Here is a 22,408-nt window from a genome sequence, read left to right as displayed (position 1 = left end):
AAAGATGGGGTAGAAGGCAAAGGATAATACACAATGGATTGTCTACAGCCAACAGTGTACTAATATCTGAGCCTAGTACACCCGGCTCATAGTTCATTCTATCAACCGAAGCAGCAGTAAGGCTTACCCGATGAACAGATAGCACAGAAGAGGAAGAAGCTGTAAGTGTCCTGGAAAAGCTTTGCCAAGGTAGTGGGCTTTAAGAAGGGATTTAAAAGAAGGGAGATGAAACAGAAATAATTTAACGCCTTTGTAGCACAAGGGAAGCTACACTATAACATACAACAAATGCAGTTAAAATGGAGAAGAGGAAAGTAGATTGACTGATAGAGGGAGGGTATTCCAAGAAGCGAGGAGGGAGAGGAAATGTGGCAGAAAGCACAGACAAGTTTACAAAAAGGGAAGGGAGCAAGAAGAATAGAAGGGGACATAGTAGCTAAGAGTAGGTGACCATAACTGCGAGGATCACAAACATAAATGAAGGGAAATGTCATCTGGCTGCTTATCTCTTAACAATGGGTGCAATCCAGTACATATGGATACAGATATATAGAGATTGAGACAGAGATAATTGTATGAGCTTAAACCCCACTGATTTCAACATATTCATGTGTGTACAGCTTTACAAATTTTTATCTACTGCAGGAGTGCAGAATGCAAATGTATACTCAATCACATTCAAACAAGTTGCTTTGTTGTAGTGGGAAGGGAGGGACAGGATGGCAAAGCATTTTGCATACTGCAGAGAGGTTTGGAGGACAGACTATTAGGGCTTGGTGAATCTAATCATTATGCATTGGGAAGAGGTTTCCATTGCTCTGTTCTCAGGAAATGATACATAATGCACCATTTTGAAGAGTAAGGAAACCCATTTAGCAAAGCATTAGAAAAGGCTAGTAAACTTGGCAACAAGTGTTACCCTACATATACATTCTGTTGCCCAAAGACCAAAAGATGCTTTGCACAAAGAGACAGACAGACAGACAGACAGACAGACAGACGAAGGAAGGAAGGAAGGAAGGAAGGAAGGAAGGAAGGAAGACACACACACACACACACACACACCGGGGGGGGGGGGGAGTCATAACAATGTCATGAATCTGAACAAGCAAGCAAATATATGCTAGGAGAAAACTGAAATGATGGCAAACTGAAGGTTCTATGTCAATGAATTCATAGGCATGTAACAACACCCAGACATCCATCTCTTGACAAAAATAAATATTTTACATATTTGAAAGGGGCTCTGCAATTAATAGGGATAATATGAGGGCAGAATTTCAGATCCAAGAGATGTGCTTCACACTTCAATTAAATCAGAGCTTCCAGCACACTCAAATCCCTTCCTGCTCCCTGTACCATGCTGTGTCTGTAATTTAGATTAAATGCCTGTGGGCAGGGATTGTCTTCTGTTTTAGTCTTCTACAGCAGATGAGTAGGTTTGGGGTGATTTAGAAATAAATTATCAAACCCCAAACCACATAACATCACATTACAATAAGCACATTGTTTCCTTCATGAGGATTAATCAAGGAAAACGTAATTCATATACCAGCCCACAGTAATATAACTTTCAAAGAAGCAGGTTCACTCTGCTGGCTCTGGCTGCAAAGGTCTACAATTTCACTTCAATAAGAATCCAAAATAGATAAAATGCTATCTTTTATTGGCCCACCTTCACGGAACTTCCTTAGCACTATGGCGAAAGAAGCCTGGAGTTTTAACCATCACTGTGGAATACATTTCCTAGGCCTTATCTGCAAAATGGAAACAAACACTTCCTGTGTCAGAAAATGAACAGAAGCATTCATTCATACTGAAAAATGCTTTGATTATTATTCTTTTTTAAGCAAGAGAGGTAAGCATAATTGCAAATTATCTCTTTCATGTTCACTACAAAAGCAGAAATCTATCAGATTCCAAAAATAAGGACCTCATTCCACATTCCTCATGTATGCTCTGTTCCCACTGAATAAATGGAAAATCTTCCATCAGACCTTGCTAGGCAGGGAACATCTGAATCAGAATGGCAGCAGTAAACTCCACCTTAATTATCAGTTTAGTTTTCAGTTCTCTATCTTTTGCCAGTGCTCAGGCTGACTCCTCTAGCAATTAGAGCAGTAAGATTGTTTGTGCATGGTCCACATACATTTCTTATCCCACTAATTAAAGAGCATTACACAAACAAAATCTAACCTATGTGCAATGTGACAGATACAGAGGGGAGCAAAGAGCCACACCAGCATTCAAGGATATGTACACAGAGACCTTACTGTAATAACACAGAGATTTAAACTCCAAGATGACAGAACATATGCTGAGAGTTTTTAAGTGAAAGTCCTAAAAGCCAGAAGATACTTATCCACCCAGCCAACCACAAACAGACTGCAGTTCACTAGATTATGCCCCTATCTAGAACTCTCTAGGGTGCAAATACACAGGGAGGATGTGCACATAATGGCAAAGAGATTTTTTTAAAACTCTGGGTTAGCTTGAGTGAGCCAGTGTGCTAGTTACTTTCACTTAGCTCCTCCTGCCAACAGGAGTGGCTAAGCAACCTTGGGATTCCAAGGGCCGTAGCTCAGTGGTAGAGCACAGGCTTTGCATGCAGAAGGTCCCAGGTTCAATTCTCAGCATCTCCAGATTGGGGGGGGGGGGCAGCCTGAAACCCTGGACAGCTGCTGCCAGTCAGTGTCAACAATACTGGACTAGATGCACCAATGGTCTGACTCAGTATAAGGCAGCTTCCTATGTTCCTATGTCCCTGAGGTTAGCATTACATCCAAACTAGGAACCCTGGCTTGTCTCTACCGCAACAAGCCAGTGCTGTAATCCAAGAACAAACCCTGGGTTATGACTCTGGCTTGTGGGGGGAGAGACAAGCCAGAGTTCCAGGGTCAAACATAATGCTAACCAAGCCAGGGATGGAGAGTCCCAGGGTTGCTTAGCTACACCCACTGGCAGGAGGAGCCCAGCAGGAGCAATCCAATGGGTGCAACCCAAGTGGGTTGCTGTTAGGTGTGAAATGGGCCACAAATGCATTTCCATCAGATCACTGTAAAGTAGTCTTCACATACCAACACATTCATTTGCCCTACAGGTTTTCAGTTTGGCTACAGCTCACTAAACACATTCCCAGTTCCTTCAGGCACAATCCAGAGAAAGCCAGGCACACCCAAGTCCCACTGGAAGGAATAGACTCAAATGCTTAACTGTGTCCTTATGCCCCATGGATTTCAGACTTTAACCCATCTTTCCAAGTTATTCTGGTGAACATCTCCCAACACGTCAGATATAAAACCTGTCTGGCTTTTGTGGGTTTCATAAGCAAATGAAGTTCATACAGCAGAGTAAGAAAGGATAATGTAAGACCAGATTTTTTTAAGGGCTCAGCTCCTATTTAGGTCAAGGAAAATGGCTTATTTATATGCCAGAACGCCCAGCTGCATCACTACTCTCCAGATTTTCCACACATCTCAGCACACCTGGTTAAGAAGAAGCTGAGGTGTTCCCCCCACCCCCTTAACGCAGCCTGAATTATGAATTCTAAGCTCTTTTGAAAAATGCAGCCCTATGGCATATTTAATATAACATGAAAACTGCAAAGTTCTTCTCTTTTCTACTGTTGATGAAATCACCTTGAAGGTAATGATAATCACTGTCAGCCCAAATGCACACTGACAAAGCAGAAACAATTCTGAGGCACTGACATTCAATGTCCTTTTACCCTTATTCTTCTCTGGCAAAAATTCAGCTAATCAACAGCTAATTGCAGTAACCATTGCATCACAGGACTCTCTGCATATACTACCAAATCACTCCAATGCAAAATGGCCTTGAGGCACTGTTTGACTTTTTCAAACAATTAATTATCAATATTGCAATTATTTTGTGTTAGGCATGCTTCTGCTAATTCTTCCTATCGTTGGAATGGATATCACATTTATTCTTCCCTGATTAACCATCTCTGCATCTAGAACACTCTAAGTGAAAACTGACAACACTCATGAAACATTCTGAATGAAAGTACAAAATAAGCACATGATTATTAACTGACAACATGCCTACCATATGAGCAGAATGTGCATGGAAACATGGTTACAGCTAAGCCAGAAAGCAAACACCACCCTAACTTCCTTTCCTTGTTTCCCATTGGCCCTGCTTCTTCCATCTGTTATTCTTATATTTTAAAATAATTTGAATGTATAATATTAATATATTTATTACATTTATATCATACCTTGCCTCTAAGGTGCTCAAGGCAACATACATATTTCCTTCCATATTTTATCCTCACAGCAACTCTGTGAGGTAGGTTAGGCTGAGAAAGAACAATTTGTCCAAGGTCACCCAATGACCTCCCTGGCTGACAGGGGATTGGAACATGAGGAGGTTAGTGGGGGGGGGGGAGGTTTGAGAGTAGCATATAACAACTCTACAGTGTAGTCCAGTGATGTTATCCAGTCTTCTGGTATGCTGGGTTTTTTAGGGAAATGGAGTCAGGGTGTGGGCAATCAAGTTGATTATAGCAGCACTGTTGGGGGGAAAGGGGGCAATTAATCACTTTCCTCGATATGGGTGGGGAATAGGGGGACTCTTAGCAGTGAGTGATCTTGAAAGTAAAAACACCTTTAATGCAAATCGCACACACAAACATATACTCACGCACGCAGGCACACACGCGCCACTGATGCAATCAAATTCAGAGCAGCTGGCCCACCAACCCCACCCCACCTGCATTTCCCTTTTAAAAACACCATGAAACTATGTAGAGTTTGAACCTAGTCCTACTCCAGCACTCAAACTACTACAACATACAGGTTATTCTCTCCCTGCCTACTACAGCCCCTATTCCCTCCACATACACCCTTCACTCTTGCGCCCCTCTTCCTTTCCTTGGTTCCTCAGCTGATCCTGCCCTAGCGTCCCTTCCCTTGGATCATTCTTTCTTCACACTTCGTTTTTCTCGGCTGCCAGATTTTTCTCACCATCCCTTCTTTTGGGCATTACATTTTTGCAGAAGCAGATATTCTTCCCATATCTGTAAGCATCAGGAAAACAGAGCATGCAAACTAGTAACAAAAACATAGCATGCTTGTAACTAGTAACACACAGAAAGAATCTGATTCAATGCAGATATGCACCACACATTTGGCTCTGGCAACAGCCCTGGTCAGAAGAAATGGCCGTGCACCGAACTAACACATGAGCAGCGTCACAGTGGCTAGCCCCGCTTCAGTGTCATGCATGATGGCTTGCCCAGCCCCCTGATGTCCACATATACACCCGCAGAGAGGAAGCCTTCCTGTGTGCAACTCTATGCATGAAGGCATTCTCTCTGCAGCAGACATTCAGCTACAGGCTCCCACCGATTCAATACATGAGCGTTTCTTCTGAACATCATTAATATGTAAAAAGACAAATTGCCTTTTGGTGTAGATCAGCTTAAAATCAAAATACTGCAGCCGTACTGGAAAGTGGATTGGGCTATGTATCCAGTTATTAGTCCTTCACCTTGGAAAAGCAACCAGTTAGCCTCTCTGCAAGCAGTTTTGAGGGGCTTGGTCTCAACCCCTCTCTCTATGGCAACAGTGCCTCTTATATTACACAGTAACAGAAAACCTACCTTGGGTCTGTGGGAAATATGGCGCCAACAGCTTTGCTCTTTTCTTCTCATACCCCTTCTGGGTAATGTCCCCTAAAAGAAACCAAGGAGGCAGATATCAGATGCAAGTTACTATGGTTTGAAAAACAAAGTCCTAAAATGGGTGTGTCTGCGCACACACAGTGTGTGCCATTTGAATCAGTTTTCTATGTCCAGCAACAATTTTTTGTTTGTTTGTTTGTTTATTAAATTTATTAATCGCCCATCTGGCCGGTCACCCAGCCACTCTGGACGATGCACAAAGTGTATAATAAAACAGTTTAAAACAATAAAATTCTACAGTAAAAACACCATATTTCTAAAAATTCTACAGTAAAAACACCCTAACCCACCAACAGTATTTATACAAGCCATTAGGAAAAAAGTGGAACAATTGACAATTACCCTCAAAGCCCTTCACTGCTGTACAAGAAATTTAAACTGCTTTAGAGGTTTTCCATTCATTTTGACATTATATATCCAAGGTTACTATTAACCCATTTATTCAGAGCAGGTCACATATCACAAGCAGCCTTCTGGGGATGTTGTGCAACCTAAGTGCTAAAAGCCTAAGTGCCATACAGAGCAGGATATACAATTATGATGACGATGACGATTAAACTATTCTCCCTGACCCTGATCTGTCTGATGTGCAGGAAAGAGCCATCTGGCAGTTTGTCTTTCACTCTAAATTCTCACATTTTATCTGAATGGCAGGAAAGGCTAAAAACATGAAAGGATTAAGGTACGACAGAAAAGCATGAAGCTTTTCCTGCTGTCTCTGCAGGTCTGCCTTCACTCACAATTTTAGTGCTCCACAGGGTTGGAGGAAGAGGAGTCTGGGAGTCACCCAACAGAAAGAAAACTGGTCATGGGCACCATTCTAACTAGAACTGAAGCTTGTTACCGAGATCGCTTGGAAAGATTTTTCCTCTACGGTCCTTTCAACACTAAGCCTATGTTGTTGTTGTTGTTCAGTCGTGTCCGACTCTTCGTGACCCCATGGACCATAGCACGCCAGGCCTTCCTGTCCTGTGCTCTCTCCCAGAGCGTGCTCAAGTTCATATTCATTGCATCGCTGATGATATCTAGCCATCTCATCCTCTGCCGTCCCCTTCTCCTTTTGCCTTCAATCCTTCCCAGCATCAGGGTCTTTTCCAGAGAGTTTTCTCTTTGCATTAGGTGGCCAAAATATTGGAGCTTCAGCTTCAGTATCTGTCCTTCCAATGAGCACTCAGGGTTGATTTCCTTTAGGATGGACTGATTTGACCTCCTTGCAGTCCAGGGGACTCGTAAGAGTCTTCTCCAGCACCACAGTTCGAAAGCATCAATTCTTCGGCGCTCAGCCTTCCTTATAGTCCAGCTCTCACAGCCATACATTACTACTGGGAAAACCATAGCTTTGATTAGACGGACCTTTGTCGGCAAGGTGATGTCTCTGCTTCTTACTATGCTGTCTAGGTTGGCCATAGCTTTCCTCCCACGGAGCAAGCGTCTTTTAATTTCATGGCTACAGTCACCGTCTGCGGTGATCTTGGAGCCCAAGAAAGTAAAATCTGTCACAGCTTCCATTTCTTCCCCTTCTATATGCCAGGAAGTGATGGGGCCAGATGCCATTATCTTCGTTTTTTTAATGTTGAGTTTCAAACCAGCTTTTGCACCTATGTACCCTCTCTCAATTTGGGTACAGAAAGCAAAGCCACAAAAGCTTTCCACCATAACGCCTTTGGCTAAACTAATTGCTATCTATTTTTTATCCTTGCATCTCAAAATATCTGCAATAGTGGAGCAGAAGCAGCATTATCCCTCTTTTACCAAATGGACAACAGGAGTGGTCACAACTAACATAACTCGCAACACCAGAATGCACAATCAACCCAGTCATTATACATTGCTCAGCCATCATCGGCTCATGCCCTCAGGATTTGTGCAGAGACTAGGGAGCAGAATTCAACTGAAGTCCTACTTAGAGCAGACCCACTGAAATGAATGGGGCTTAAGTTAGTCATTACTAACTTAAGTCCCACTCATTTCAATGGGTCAACTCTAGATAGGGTTTTAGTTGGATTCTACCCAGTAAGTTATTCCTTGCGCTTTCAGTAATACTGATCTTTAGATGTGAGAATAGGAAAGCCTCTGCTGACTGAGGGCTGAGAAAGATTCTCATGTCCTCTTTAGCCCCACACATTCACGCTTCTGGGGGACAGGGACAGACTTGACAATAAGATGTTTAACCTTTCTAAAGGTATCAGCATTGTTAAACTGCTACTACATAAAAGCTAACATTTTTAAAACTGACAAAGCAACCGATGGACTTTTCATATCATTTCCTTTGCTTCTCATTTCTCTGTCTCACTGTCATATACCTTTTGTAATCCCCTTTACAGTTTAGAGGTGCTTTGTACTTTACATGGAAATCAAAGGGCTGGATGCACCCAATCTCGTCTGATCTCGGAAGCTAAGCAGGGTCAGCCCTGGTTAGTACTTGGATGGGAGACCACCTGGGAATCAGGCTTCCTGCACTGAGCAGGGGGTTGGACTCAATGGCCTTGTAGGCCCCTTCCACCCTATGATTCTAGGATACTCTAGGATACTCTATGATCATGTTTGCTGCTGCTATACCAGCATTACACCAGTGTTTCCCAGAGTCACTGTTTAAGTGTGGAAGGCACACACCTATTCCTAAAAGCCCCAGCTGGCAGCAGCTCCATGGCATATGTCCCCAAGTATTGAGGAATGGCACCTGCCTGTCACATTTGGCATGTTTAACAGAGGCAACACTAAGATAAAACACTACATTGCACAACTACCACATAAAGTATGAAGTGGCTCTCAGACTCAGCTTGGAGTTGATGTGAGCTTTACATTGCCTCAGGCACTAACTATGTAATCAAACACAGATGGCTACACCTCTCCACTCTTGTCATACCTTGGCAAGCTGAAACCAGTGTAAAGGACAGCAATTTATTTATCTAATTTATTTCTGTATCATCCTTCATCATTGATTCCAGGGCAGTTTACAGCAATTTAAAACAATAAAATACAATATAAAGAGTCAACAAACTACTAAAAACAGAAGGCAAAATTTTATGTAAGTATTAAAAATACTTTAAAAGCCTGGGAGACTTTTTAAATCTAGGCTCCAGGCAAGCTTCCCTGAAGAGGGACTTCCAGGGGCAGGGAGCCACAGCTGAAAATGCCCTCTCTCTGGTCACATCTGATGGTGGGGCACCTGGAAGAGTTAGCAGTGCATGGCTAGTCAGTATGGGAGAAGGTACTCCTTTAAATTAAGAACATTAAGAAACATTAACAATCTCCGATAGGCAGATGATACCACTTTGATGGCTGAAAGCGAGGAGGAGCTGAGGAGCCTCATGATGAAGGTGAAAGAATTAAGTGCAAAAGCTGGGTTGCAGTTAAACCTCAAAAAAACCAAGATTATGGCAACCAGCTTGAGTGATAACTGGCAAATAGAGGGAGAAAACGTGGAGGCAGTGACAGACTTTGTCTTTCTAGGCGCAAAGATTACTGCAGACGCTGACTGCAGCCAGGAAATCAGAGGACGTTTACTTCTTGGGAGGAGAGCAATGACAAATCTTGATAACATAGTGAAGAGCAGAGACATCACACTGACAACAAAGGTCCGCACAGTGAAAGCAATGGTATTCCCCGTAGTAACCTATGGCTGCGAGAGCTGGACCATAAGGAAGGCTGAGCGAAGGAAGATAGATGCTTTTGAACTGTGGTGCTGGAGGAAAATTCTGAGAGTGCCTTGGACTGCAAGAACATCAAATCAGTCCATACTAAAATAATAGAAATAAAGCCAGACTGCTCACTTGAGGGAAGGATATTAAAGGCAAAACTGAAGTACTTTGGCCACATCATGAGAAGACAGGATACCCTGGAGAAGATGCTGATGCTAGGGAAAGCGGAAGGCCAAAGGAAGAGGGGCCGACCAAGGGCAAGATGGATGGATGATATTCTGGAGGTGACGGACTCGACCTTGGGGGAGCTGGGGGTGGCGACGGCTGACAGGAAGCTCTGGCGTGGGCTGGTCCATGAAGTCACGAACAGTCGGAAGTAACTGAACGAATAAACAACAACAACAACAACACTCCTTTAAATATCAGAGTCCCAAGCAGTGTAGGACTTCATTAGGCAAACAGAAGCACATTGAACTTGGCTTGGAAATGGACTGGCAGCCAGCAAAGCTCTTTCAACACTGGTTAGATGTGTTCCCAGTCAGAGCCCCAGACCCATGGGACAGCATGATCAGAGATATGGGGCAGTGGTGCAGTGGTCAATTTTGAAGTGCAGATGCTCATCATGACAGTCTCCCTTGCCGTGCCCCAAGGGGAGTTCGAAAATTCAGGCAGTTGTGTTGGTCCATATCAACAAACTGTTCCAGCAGTTTCCATTTTCACCAGGAGCAAGTCTTTTGTAAAGCTGAAGCCCAGAATAGCCCAATATACTTTGCATTGCAACAGGGATGCTCATAGCAATTTCTTGTTGCTGGGGAAATCCATTTTACTCCCAGTTACTGTGAGGATTGCAGCTAAGCTCAGAGGGAACAGAGGAGCCTGAGCGGGGTTGCAGATGACATCATGGGCCCACTATTCAAGAAGTTCCAGCACTTGGACCCTGCAAGCCCTGGTTCCACTATACCTCTGTACACAAAGCAAGGGGCTGAATACTTACTATGAACTTTTATGTCTGATTGAGACTTGTCATGGCACAACTCTTTTTCTTAGGCATGTCAGAATCATTACTTTGTGCATCTTTGATTTTCTTAGCTGCTTTAAGCATGTCAACAGAACGTTTCACAGGATATATAAATCAAATAAATAAGAAAGCAGAAATAATTTTTCGGTAGTGTACCTAGCTCAGTGGCTTGTATATCTTTCCTCTACTGACGTAACACATTTTAAAGTTTTAAAAGTGACTACAAATCTAGTCTAACCCTACTTGAATGTCATAAGCCATTGCACATTTCTTCCATCTCTGCTTGGTTAATAAATATTCTATTAAATAACTTGGGACCAGGGTACTTGAAAGAGCACCTTCTCCCTTGTCAATCTGCCCAGTCACTGAGGTCATCAGATGGGATGCTCTTGGTGGTGCCACATGAACTTAAGGCCCAGTTGGAGTCCACCTGGAGTAGAGCCTTTAATGTAGTGGCTCCCTTTCTGTGGAACTCCCTGCCTCTGGAGGGCAGGAAGACACCAACACTGTGTTGTTTTCAGCACCTGCTGAAGTCATCTTTATTTCAACAAGCTTTCCTTGATTAACCATCCATGGTTTTTATTGGTATTTTGTTTTTTAAAACTTTTAATATATTGTTGTATTCCTTTTATCTTTTATTGTTCACCGCTTCAGAATCTGTTTAGATGTGGAGCGGTATATAAATGCTGTAAATTAATTAATTAATTAATTGAGGACTGAAGCTACAATATCCCTTGAGACTGCAGTAAAGCAGCTTGAAGATCCAAAGGAAGGTGGCAACACCAATGTTATAACTTACTTTGTTTCACACAAAGGGCCAAATTCTCACCCACCCCAAAAATGCACCCAGATAAAACACTTACGCAGCAAAATTTGGAGATGAAACATATAGAAGGCAAATTGGTCATTCATCAGCAATAGCAGCCTACATTCATGTCAGTCCACTGTTCCAAAAGGACCAAAATTGCTCCCTCATTAACCATACTGTCATCAATGCAACAAAGAGTAAAGGCTGTTAAGTACAAACCGTTTATGGGATGGAGAAAAATAAGGCTGGATGGGCTTTTTATGGATCTGTTTTAAAAACCAGAGCCACAGCCAATTGTGGAGGATCATAGATATAGATATAGAGATATAGATGTATGCACACACACACACACATGCACACACACACATTACACAGGTTAACTATCACTCTCAGCGTGGGGTGGGGAATACACACACACACACACGCACGCACGCAAACTAGAAGATGTCATATTGATCTGGCTGCTTTCAGAAGCAGCACAGAAAAGGTTCCAGCAGCGTATTGGCCTCATTTTGTTTGAAACCTTCAGCTGTATTTCCTACAGTAACTATAGAAATGAACTCTCTCAATAATGGTAGAAGTGTATTAAAACTCCATTCCTGTTGTAGGGACCATCAGCAACAGTACGATAGTATTTATAGTACAGGCATTATTCTTAAAAACCATTTAAGTAACCCCCTTCATTTCCAGTTTCTTCAGTAAAAGCTTTGTTGCTAACTCATCATTTTAAAACAGGTCTGGGCAACATAAATAGGCAGCTCTTAAAAAACTGAGAATCCTAGATCTCATTTTCAATGCACATTTTCTTGTCCTTGTGGATAAATTTGAAAATGCCATGACCAAAGCTTTTATTGCACTGGAAACAAGCAACACATGCCCAAATCCACTGTTTTCCCAAATTAATATGGTTTTTAATTTCAGGATTTTTCATGGGTTGGCCAAATTTTCATGGTAGGTGATACAGAAGATAAAAGCATTTTAAATAAGTGCAATAGAGACTACCAGCTGTTACACAGTATATCCCAGATTCACTTAAATTATATAATTATGGTAATTACATGAAACTAATATTCAAATTAGCAATGGTTATACAGCTCATGATACAGGAAGTTGGGAAACTTTTAAGTTGGGAAAAGTGCAGAAAAGGCAACTAAAATAATAAAGGGGCTGGAGCAACTCCCCTATAAGGAAAGGTGTCTGGGACAGATTAGCTTGGAAAAAACAGTGAGTAAGGAGTACAAAATTATACATGGTGTGGAGAATGTGGATAGGGAGACATTTTTCTCCCTCTCTCATAGTATTAGAACCCGGGGTCATCCCATGAAGCTGATTGGTGGGAGATTCAGGAGAGATAAAAGGAAGGACTTCTTCACACACCGCATGGTTAAACTATGGAATTTAGATGGGTAAGCGAATTTAGATGGGTAAGCGAATTCACAGAGATGGAAAATAAGGATTAGAGTGTTGAATGCAGTTACAGATCTAGCCTTCTACTCTAGCATAAATGAGAGGAGTGTCCTAATTTGTATCATTTTTTCTATGGAGGCTACCAGGAGCAACCTTCAACTCAGATAATTCTAAAAATTACTGAGAAAAATTGCAAGTGAATCTTATCTCCTGAAATTTAACATAAAGACAATATATATTTAATACACCCTGCCTTTCTTACATTATGGAATTCAGAGACGCATACATAGGTTCCCCAGTGTCTCCCATTTGGGCACTGACCAGATCCAAACCTACTTGGCTTCTGCTGATGACTGCATCATGTGTCCTCAGACTAAAATTCTAGACTAGGAATAGCCCAGCTAGCAGGGAATAGGTCAGATCTAGACTCTGGCGTGATTTTAAGGTATGGTGAAATTTCAGCCACAGTTTCACTTATACGGATAAGAAAAAAATGCCTTAAAATTGTAACAGATATACTTCCACACCTTAATATTACATATACGTACAAAATCAAAAGGAGGGTTGCAGCATTTATGGCATACATGTTTGTGTGTTATGCTGTGCCCTAAGTGTACGGCACCAATTTTATAATGAGGCCTGATCACTCATGAGAGGGTCAGCTGTAGGGCAAAATACACTTGCAACCCACATATCACTATTTGGAAAACAGAAGGGAATACAGGTTGGATATTTATATTCTAGGATTAGGACCACACTGTCAAGGATGATAAGTAGATGAGGGCTTGCTTGATCATACAATCAGTAATGCAGGGCAGAAAATTTTCTGCTCCTATTTTTTTCCTCTGAAATTTTTCAATTTCTAAAAATGTACTGGCACGGTTTCATAAAATTAATTATCAACAATGGATACACTTCCAGTTAGTTTGGGTAGTTTCAGTGTTGTAACTTTTTCCTGAATTACTATACCTAGAAAATATCTATCACACAGTTCTTTGGGAATGCTAACATTACTGCTTGTGTTTGCACAGAATAAGCCAGAATTCTGGAGATTCCAGGATCATGTCACTCCCTTTACAAGCCAGGATTGTAAACCAGGGTTTGGTCACTGTGTACAAATCTTAACTTGTAAAGGGAGAGAGAAGCCAGAATCCCCAGTTCAGACAATACGCTAAACAAACCATTCCTGGTTTGTTGAGGGCACAATCCTATTGGGATAGCTGACATCCTCCAAAATTGGAGGCTGCCGAGTATCCTATGCAGGGCAGGCAGAGCATGAAGGGGATCCCCTCTGTGCTCCAGCCACCCTGCTTTTGTGGTGAGACAGCTAATTTTAACTATCTAGACGGAGTGCTTTGGAGCAGGGCGGGGGAGGCTGCACGGCACATAGGAAGCTGGGTACAGCAGTTTCTGCTGTCTCCTCCCCTCCCCACCCCTGGGAACTCCCCCCTTTCACCCACTCCGCACTCCATTTCCAAGTGCAGAGACTGGAAAAAGCCACACCAGCCACGAGGCAGCAGGGGAGGGGGAAGGGAGCGTGGTTCCTGGCAACCAGAGTCGGAGTGCTGGCTCCGATCTTGGTTCTCATAAACCACAATATTCTATGGCCCTCTAGACAGTGTCTAGTGGCCATAGGATTGCTCTTCCCATTGTCAGGGTGGAAACTGAACCCATAGAGCCCCAGAGCAGTTCTGATTCTGAGGAAGAACAGCAATCCGTGGGAGAGGAGCTCGCTCATCTCTCACAAGCACAGCAGCCGGCACAGATTCCTCCTGCCAGCATTCCTGGGAGAGATAGTGACCCTGGCAGCGAGAGAGCGCTGGAGGGGGGCTTGCTGGACCCTTGGCGCAGACGCAGGGAGCAGTGACAGATGGAGGGCGCCGAAAGGAGGCGCTTCGCTCGTTTGGCACTCAAACAACGGTCACGTCCCGAGGACCCAAGGGAAAGAGAGAGGATCTCTCCATACCTAGTGATTAGTATCTGAAAGAGTCATAAAGTAATAAAGGAATAAAGCCTCGGAAAGAATCCTCGTCATCTGTATCCTGAGTTGGCTATTGGAAGGGACTGCAAGAGGCAGCTAGGGCGCTCCTGACACCCATTGCTAAACTTTAGCAAATTGCACTAGCAGGAGCAGCCAAGTGGAAATGAACAAGCTGCTTGCACCATCGCACAGCTCACTCACAATAAGCCAGGCTTATTGTTCCATGCAGACGTGGCCAGAATGTTAGCAGCTTTCAATGTCTTCATTTCCTCTCCCTTAAAACATAATCAACGTAAGGGAAGGCCATGCTGTTTAATTGTTCAATCCTAAAACTAATTTCCAGGTACAGATTTAGATTTGTTTGGCTATAAGTAGTTTAATGAAGTATTTCAGTTTAAATAATGAAGGAACTTTAGAGGTATTCAGAAAACACTTAAAACTAAAATAGCATCATTTTACTCACTAAATTGAAGCCTAAGAAATATGCTAAATCAGATCTCAATTAGTTTAGAACAGGAATCTTTTAGTCCAAGGGCCAGATTCCATTTTGGAGAAGCTACCGGGGCCACATCCCAGTGGTGGACAAGGCAAAAGGAGTAGAGCCGAAAATACCAACCTATTTTAGCTCCAAGCTCTTCCTGCCGGTAACTAAGCCTAGGGAGAGGCGTTTCAACCTTTCAGACTGGGGAAAAAATGAACAAAAGCTGGGAAACCACCAAACGATTGGTGGTTGGGGGGAAGAGATGGGCCCAGGGGAAGGGGTGGATCCATCTGGGAAACCCTGGAGGACTGAACTGGGACCCCAAGTACGCTGGATTTGGTCCCCATGCCTGAGGTCCTGCAGCCCCGGTTTAGAGCACTGCATTTTTCCCCTGGATATTTTTCAGTTCAAAATTTACTGGAAAGCTCACATCCCTGCAGTAACATTAACTACATTTGATCTTGAACGTTTCTTCTCCATGTCCTTCAAAACCCAAACTGAAGGTTTGGCCCTCTGAGTGTTTTTTTTTTTTGTCAGAAACTGGACATTCCTGATAATGGTGCCAAAGTGACTTTATTTCAGGAGACAGATACGGGGAGAAGAAGACATGTATGTTAATGCTTTTATTAAACAAAACAAAATGTATGTTGAGAATGCTGTATCTGTTATACATGTACAAAACAACACACTTCGACAAAGTAGTAATAAAAATGTTTTAAAAGAAACAAGGCCTTTTTTGTTTCAATGAGCTTTTAGTGGCTAATTTAGCTCAGATGCTGCCTTATTTTGTTGTGATTCCTACTGTGTTGATGTATCATCTGGTTTGTATAGTTGTTTTTAACAAATTGCTTGTTTAATCTATGTTGTTAACTGCTCTGAGTATATCAGTAGAAGAGTGAGATGGAAATAAAAATATTATTATTATTAATATTAACCTACACAATTCCATGAAAGTGTACTAATCAGAGATTCACTCTTCCCCTGTTCTACTGACAAAAGAAACACAAAGTGCTGCATGTGAACATCAATACAGATTTTGTCAAAGTTCCTTATAATAGCTGGAGCAACAAGAAAAGAAAGAAGACAAGACCATGATGTCAAGAGCTGCCCTTTTCCACTCCTATAAGCCGGCCAGTCCACTTAACTGATGCTCTGAAATTGACAAGTACCTGCAGAAGACCTTGCAGTGAAGAACACGTGTTTAAAATTAGGCTACTCTACTGTACACAGGCATCCATATGTCCCCTTTCAAGGTAAGAGATGCAATCAGCTATAAATGTCCCCCACAGCTACATAAGGGCTGAGTCATACGTACATGCATATCATCCAATGTCTTATCAGTTGCTGATCTGCAACATGTGTGAACTGCGCTCTGTAGTATTTTATGTGATGACCATTTCACACACACGAGTCATCACTTGATGTTGCCCACCGACATGACACACATGCATATATCAACTCTCCCCAAGTCATCTCTTCCCAGAAAAAGGCCTTTATGTAATTAGAACAGGGCAAAAGTAATATAAAACAAGTACAAAGGCAACTGTACCTCTAAAGATCACTGCCATTCCCGATTAGTCAACATCTATTCTAAAACTTTCAAGTCATAATCATCCACTTTGGCCTGGTAAGCCATCAAAGGGTACTGCTGGCACATGACAGTACCACACTAGTGGTACATCCACACTAGTGGATGTGCTAGTGATGTTAAATGATGTCTTATTGGTATGGATGATTTATCCTGGGACTGCAGGGAAGCACACTCTGGCCTCTGCCATTGGCCAGGGAACCAGGGGCCACTGGGAGGTTAGATTCCCTGCCTCCTAAGAAGATCATCACAGCAATGGGGAGACATACATGTGTGTATGGGTGGGTGTTTTATCAGAATGTATTGTAAGTTCTGTTGAAAGGTGGAAGATAGGTCTTGTAAATGAAGAAAAAAATGACAGTATTAGTTCCACCTTCTGATTAAGTTAGCACAGCTTTGGAGCTTTGCTGGGGCAAGTAAAACTTTCTTCAAAAGAGCCATAGAATCATAGGGTTGGAAGGGGCCTACAAGACCATCAAGTCCAACCCCCTGCTCAGTGCAGGAAGCCTGATTCCGAGGCGGTCTCCCATCCAAATACGAACCACAGCTGACCCTGCTTAGCTCCCAAGATCAGACGAGATCAGGTGCAACCAGCCCTTTCACTTACCAGATGTTGCTCAACCTGAGTTGTGATACACTGGTATAACCAAGCAAGCAAAGATCTAGGTACAAGTTTCTTTAATTTTTATTTGGATTTTATATGAAATGACCTAAAGTAGCCATTTATAAAGACACATTTAAATGTTTGCTGTAACTGTTTTGTTACAGATGGCTCTCATATTTTCCAGGGACAGAAGGATTTTCTCATGCGAGAGAGCACACAGGGGAGTCCAGCCTGTGATTACTAAGAAATATAAATACAATGTGTGCAAATAAACAGTAAAATTTGTTGCTGGCCAGCCAAGCATACATATATTCCTCAACACTAAATGGTAGTGTTAGAATATTCACTCAGATTATGAAGTGTAGTACCCGCACCATCCTCCTGGAGCCGGGGTTCCCAAATTGGGGAGGAACAAGTCCTACCTATTTCTTCCAGACAGAATTATAGAATAGTAGGGTTGGAAGGGGCCTATAAGACCATCGAGTCCAACCCCCTGCTCAATGCAGGAATCTAAGTCAAACCATCCCTGACAGGTGGCTGTCCAGCCTCGTCTTGAACGCCTCCAGTGTGGGAGAGCCCACCACCTCCCTAGGTAATTGGTTCCATTGTCGTATTGCTCTAACAGCCAAGAAGTGTTTCCTGATGTTCAGCTGGAATCTGGCTTCCGGCAACTTGAGCCCATTATTCCGTGTCCTGCACTCTGGGATGATCGAGAAGAGATCCTGGCCTTCTTCTCTGTGACAACCTTTCAAGTACTTGAAGAGCGCTATCATATCTCCCCTCAGTCTTCTCTCCTCAAGGCTAAACATGCCCAGTTCTTTCAGTCTCTCTTCATAGGGATTTGTTTCCAGTCCCCTGACCATCTTCATTGCCCTCCTCTGAACCCTCTCCAATTTGTCTGCATCCTTCTTAAAGTGTGGTACCCAGAACTGGACACAGTACTCCAGATGAGGCCTAACTAGTGCTGAGTAGAGGGGAACTGGTATTTCATGTGATTTGGAAGCTATACTTATTTATTTATTTATTTATTTATTGCATTTATACCCCGCCTTTCTCCCTCTCGCAAGGAACTCAAGGCGGCTTACATTATCCTCCTCCTCACCATTGTATCCTCACAACAACAACCCTGTGAGGTAGGTTGGGCTGAGAGTCTGTGACTGGCCCAAAGTCACCCAGTGAGCTTCCATGGCCAAGTGGGGACTAGAACCCAGATCTCCCGGCTCCCAGTCCGTCACTCTCACCACTACACTACACTGGCTCTCAGTATACTTCTATTAATGCAGCCCCAAATAGCATTTGCCTTTTTTGTAGCCACATCACATTGTTGGCTCATATTCAGCTTGTGATCTACAACAATTCCAAGATCCTTCTCGCTTGTAGTGTTGTTGAGCCAAATATCCCCCATCTTGTAACTGTGCATGTAGTTTCTTTTTCCTAGGTGCAGAAATTGGCATTTATCTCTATTAAATTTCATTCTGTTGTTTTCTGCCCAACACTCCAGCCTATCAAGATCACTTTGAATTTTGTTTTTGTCTTCCAAGGTATTAGCTATCCCGCCCAATTTTGTGTCATCTGCAAATTTGATCAGCATTCCCTGCACCTCCTCATTCAAATCATTAATAAAAATGTTGAAGAGCACTGGGCCCAGGACTGAGCCCTGCGGTATCCCACTTGTTACCTCTCCCCAGTTTGAGAAGATTCCATTGATAAGCATTCTTTGAGTCCGATTCTGTAGCCAACTATGGCTACAACCTGATCGGTTTCATCTAGCCCACTTTGAGCTAGTATGCTCATCAGGATATCATGGGTCACTTTGTCGAAAGGTTTGCTAAAGTCAAGATATTTTATGTCCACAGCATTCCCACAGTCCACAAGGGAGGTGACCTGATCAAAAAATGAGATCAGATTCGTCTGGCAGGATTTGTTCTTGACAAATCCATGTTGGCTTCGAGTAATCACTGCATTGTTTTCAAGGTGCTTACAGATGGATTGCTTTAGCATCTGCTCCAGAATCTTCCCAGGGATTGATGTCAGACTGACTGGTCTGTAGTTCCCAGGTTCCTCTTTTTTTACCCTTTTTGAAGATAGGGACAACATCCAGTCATCTGGCACTTCACCACATGATTTCTCAAAGATAAAAGACAATAGTCCTGAGAGTTCTTCTGCCAGTTCCTTTATTACTCTAGGATACAGTTCATCTGGCCCTGGAGACTTGAACTCATTCAAAGTAATTAGGTGTTCCTTGACCATATGCCTATTGATCTCAAGCTGCAATCCTGCCCCTTCAGCCTGTACTTCACCTTTGCTGGGCGGGGTCATACACCCTCTTTCGGGGGAAGACTGAGCTGAAGTAGGAATTGAGCGCTTCTGCCTTTTCTTTGTCATCTGTTATCATTTTGCCATCCTTATTTAATAGCTGAGCCACCATTTCTTTCCTGTCTTTTACTATGCACATATCTGAAGAAAGCCTTTTTGTTGCTTTTAGCATCCCTCGCTAACCTCAGTTCATTCTCAGCTTTAGCCTTCCTGATGCCATCCCTGCAATTCTGTGCTACCTGCCAGTACTTTTCCATTGTAGCTTGGCCTTCCTTCCACTTCCTATATGTGTACTGATTTGTTTTCAGGTAATCTCTAAGCTTTTTGTGAAGCCACATTGGCTTCTTCCATTGTCTTCCACCATTTTTCTTGTTGGAATTGTTTGTAATTGTGCCTTGAGAATTTCCTTTTTTTAAAAAACTCCCATCCATCTTGAACTCCTTTACTCATTAGAGTCACTTGCCATGGGGCTTTACTTATCATTGTTCTGAGTTTATTAAAATTGGCTTTCCTAAAACGCAGGGTACGCGTTTGGCTACGCTCAGCTTTTGCTTCCTTTAGAGCCAAGAACTCAAGTACAACATGGTCACTTTCCCCCAGAGTTCCCCCGTAACTGCTACTTTACCCACTAAGTCATCTCTGTTGGTTAGGATCAAATCAAGGATAGCCAATCCTCTAGTTCCTTCCTCTACTTTCTGTAACTGATAACTTCTTCTGTAGGAAGAAGTTATCAGCAACAGAAGTCAGGAATTTCTTGGAGGGGACATGATTTGCAGCATTTGTGTCTGAACAAATTTCAGGGAAATTGAAGTCCTCCATTACTACATCATGCTTCCTTGAAACATTGGCAATTTGCTTTTCAAAAGTTTCATCCTCGTCTTCTCCTTGACTGGGTGGTTGACTCCGACCACCATGTTCCTTTTATTCTTTGCTCCATTTATTTTAACCCAGGTGCTCTCGATGGGGCTACTAAGCTCATCCTCCTGTATTTCTGTGCAGAGATATGTATTTTTAACATATAGTGCAACTCCACCTCCCTTTCTATTCCTTCTGTTCTTTTAGAACAAGGTATATCCTTCAATTGCTGTATTCCAGTCATGGCAGTCACCCCACCAAGTTTCAGTTACACCTATCAAGTCATAATTTCCCTTCTGTATTAAGAGTTCACGTTCATTCTGTTTGTTTTCCATACTCTGGACATTCATATATAGACATCCAAGACCATGTGCTTTATATTCTGGCTTTCTTCCTACATGTTTCTGAAGGCTATTATTGGGTGCTATTAGAGCTGTTCTCTCCGTTGTGGTGCATGAGCCTTCATCCATTGTTACTCCCAACTTTACGTCTCCCTTCCCCGTAGGATTCAGTTTAAAACCATCCTGATGAAGTTCTTCATACTGTGGCCAAACACATTCTTCCCAGCCTTTGTGAGGTGCAACCCACCCCTTGCCAACAGTCCATCTTCCAGGAAGCGTAGCCCATGGTCCCAGAATCCAAATCTCTTGCGTCAGCACCACCTTCATAGCCAGTCATTCACCCAGAGTATTTTTCTTTCCCTTTCTATCCCTCGTGTAACTACTGGAAGCTTGGATGAAACAACTATCTGGACCCCAGAGTTTCCTTCCCAAAGCTTTAAAGTCTGACATGATTCCTTCATAGCTCCATTTGGCGGTATCATTTGTTCATACATGGATGAGAAAAAAGGGATACCCGTCAATGGGCGTTATGAGTGTAGGCAACCCTTCAGTCACGTCTCTAATCCATCCACCTGCAAGACAGCATACCTGGCGAGTCCATGGGTCTTCGCGACATACTTGGGTTTCGATCCCATGCAGCAAGGAGTCTCCCATTACTACTACTCTTCTCTTCTTGTTGTAGGCCTTGGTTTCATTGCCTCTGCTTGACTGACCTTCAGCCTCTTGCTCGCTCTCATGCAGGTTCCCCTCTGCAGTAATTCTTCCTCCGCAGGCTGTCCTCCAGTCTCATCCTCAAGTACCCGGAAATGGTTCCATAGCTCCACTGCTTCCACTGGTGTAGAGCTTCTAGTTCTTCTGCTCCTAATTGTCACCCTTTAATGCATCAGGAGGTACCAGATCCCCCCACTTTTAACTTTCTCATAGTGCAGCAAACACTCAATGTAGTGTTAGTTCTATGCTCCTTGTGTTGAGTGGCTGGAAGTAGCTATGTTTGGTTTCACAGAGGCTTCCAAACATGTCACTGCAACATATACAGGTAGGCAACTTGGTGCTCTCCAAATGTTTTGGACTACAGCTCCCATAATCTTTGACTACTGACATACCCCAAGAAGGTCCTCACTCCTTGATGAGTACTATTATCCAACAGGCTTTCAGTTTTGCAAAAAAACAACAACCTTTTTTTTTATGGGCAGGAAAGGAGAAGGAGTGAGGGTTACAGGAACAGGCAAAGTGATATCAGGGCCTCCTCTAGCCGGACTACTCCAGTGGAGCTGGTTGTAGTGTTTAGGTTGGGGGTTTTTTAGCATGTGGTTGTTGTATGTCTTGTATTTTATAAATATTGTAAGCCACTTTGAGGACTCTAGCTGAAAAGTGGGATATAAAGAAATCATATATTAAATGATGCTGAAGCCATATTCCAAAGATAAATACTTTATGATATGCAGATACAATACTTCCACATTACTTGCAAGCACATAATCGAGAGGCATTTATTTACTGACATAACAGCAAAGAGATTATCTCCAAAAGTTCTCAAATCGAAAGACAGAAAGTGCTTAGAGACAAAGGGTGCCTCAAATGTCACACATTTCCTGTATTGAAAGCTCTAGGAGAACCGAGTGTAGATAGTTATGTTTGCTGGGATACACAAATTTTCTACA

The 22,408-nt window shown here is 42.8% G+C and overlaps 1 protein-coding gene across 3 annotated transcripts in view; it reads right to left on the bottom strand.

Annotated features, from left to right (window-relative positions):
• Positions 1-22,408, bottom strand: part of DIP2B (DIP2 acetate--CoA ligase B (putative)) — a 221,284-nt gene that overhangs the window by 105,898 nt on the left and 92,978 nt on the right. For all 3 annotated transcript variants that reach the window (XM_084837177.1, XM_084837179.1, XM_084837178.1), the window contains exon 2: positions 5,627-5,698. In XM_084837177.1, the coding sequence (XP_084693303.1) occupies positions 5,627-5,698 (72 nt within the window). The remainder of the gene's footprint in view (positions 1-5,626; positions 5,699-22,408) is intronic.

The sequence above is a fragment of the Heloderma suspectum genome, chromosome 2, assembly GCF_057233095.1.
Source record: "Heloderma suspectum isolate Gila_16-S chromosome 2, 16-S_ref, whole genome shotgun sequence".
NCBI lineage: Eukaryota > Metazoa > Chordata > Lepidosauria > Squamata > Helodermatidae > Heloderma > Heloderma suspectum.
This window is presented reverse-complemented; position numbering and strand designations above follow the sequence as displayed.